We start from the raw sequence: 272 nt of genomic DNA, 5'->3' as shown, positions 1-272 counted from the left end.
GCTCCTGGAGATGCAGGGCACCCCCTCCGATGAAGCAGAAGGCCGGGCAAACGGGCCCTGAGCAGTCCACGCCGCACTCCCAGAGCTCGCGGAAGGAGACGGCGTCGTAGAAGCTCACCTTGCCCTGCTCATAGTCCAGGCAGATGCCGATGCGTGGGGGCAAGGGCACGGTGCAGCCGTTGGGGTCGCGAGAGGTGAGCGCCGACCCGTGCGAGAGCAAGATTTTGCCCATGCCGATGGTGAGGAAGGCGTAGGGTGGGGGCACTTCCACC

The 272-nt window shown here is 66.2% G+C and overlaps 1 protein-coding gene across 1 annotated transcript in view; it reads right to left on the bottom strand.

Moving 5' to 3' along the window:
• LOC104628053 (tripartite motif-containing protein 46-like) overlaps window positions 1-272 on the bottom strand; it is a gene marked incomplete at its 5' end in the record, with an annotated part of 1508 nt that overhangs the window by 138 nt on the left and 1098 nt on the right. Inside the window, 1 exon segment of the mRNA XM_010296498.1 lies at window positions 22-272. Within this exon segment, the coding sequence (XP_010294800.1) occupies window positions 22-272 (251 nt within the window).

The sequence above is a fragment of the Phaethon lepturus genome, unplaced genomic scaffold (assembly GCF_000687285.1).
Source record: "Phaethon lepturus isolate BGI_N335 unplaced genomic scaffold, ASM68728v1 scaffold44531, whole genome shotgun sequence".
Classification (NCBI taxonomy): domain Eukaryota; kingdom Metazoa; phylum Chordata; class Aves; order Phaethontiformes; family Phaethontidae; genus Phaethon; species Phaethon lepturus.
This window is presented reverse-complemented; position numbering and strand designations above follow the sequence as displayed.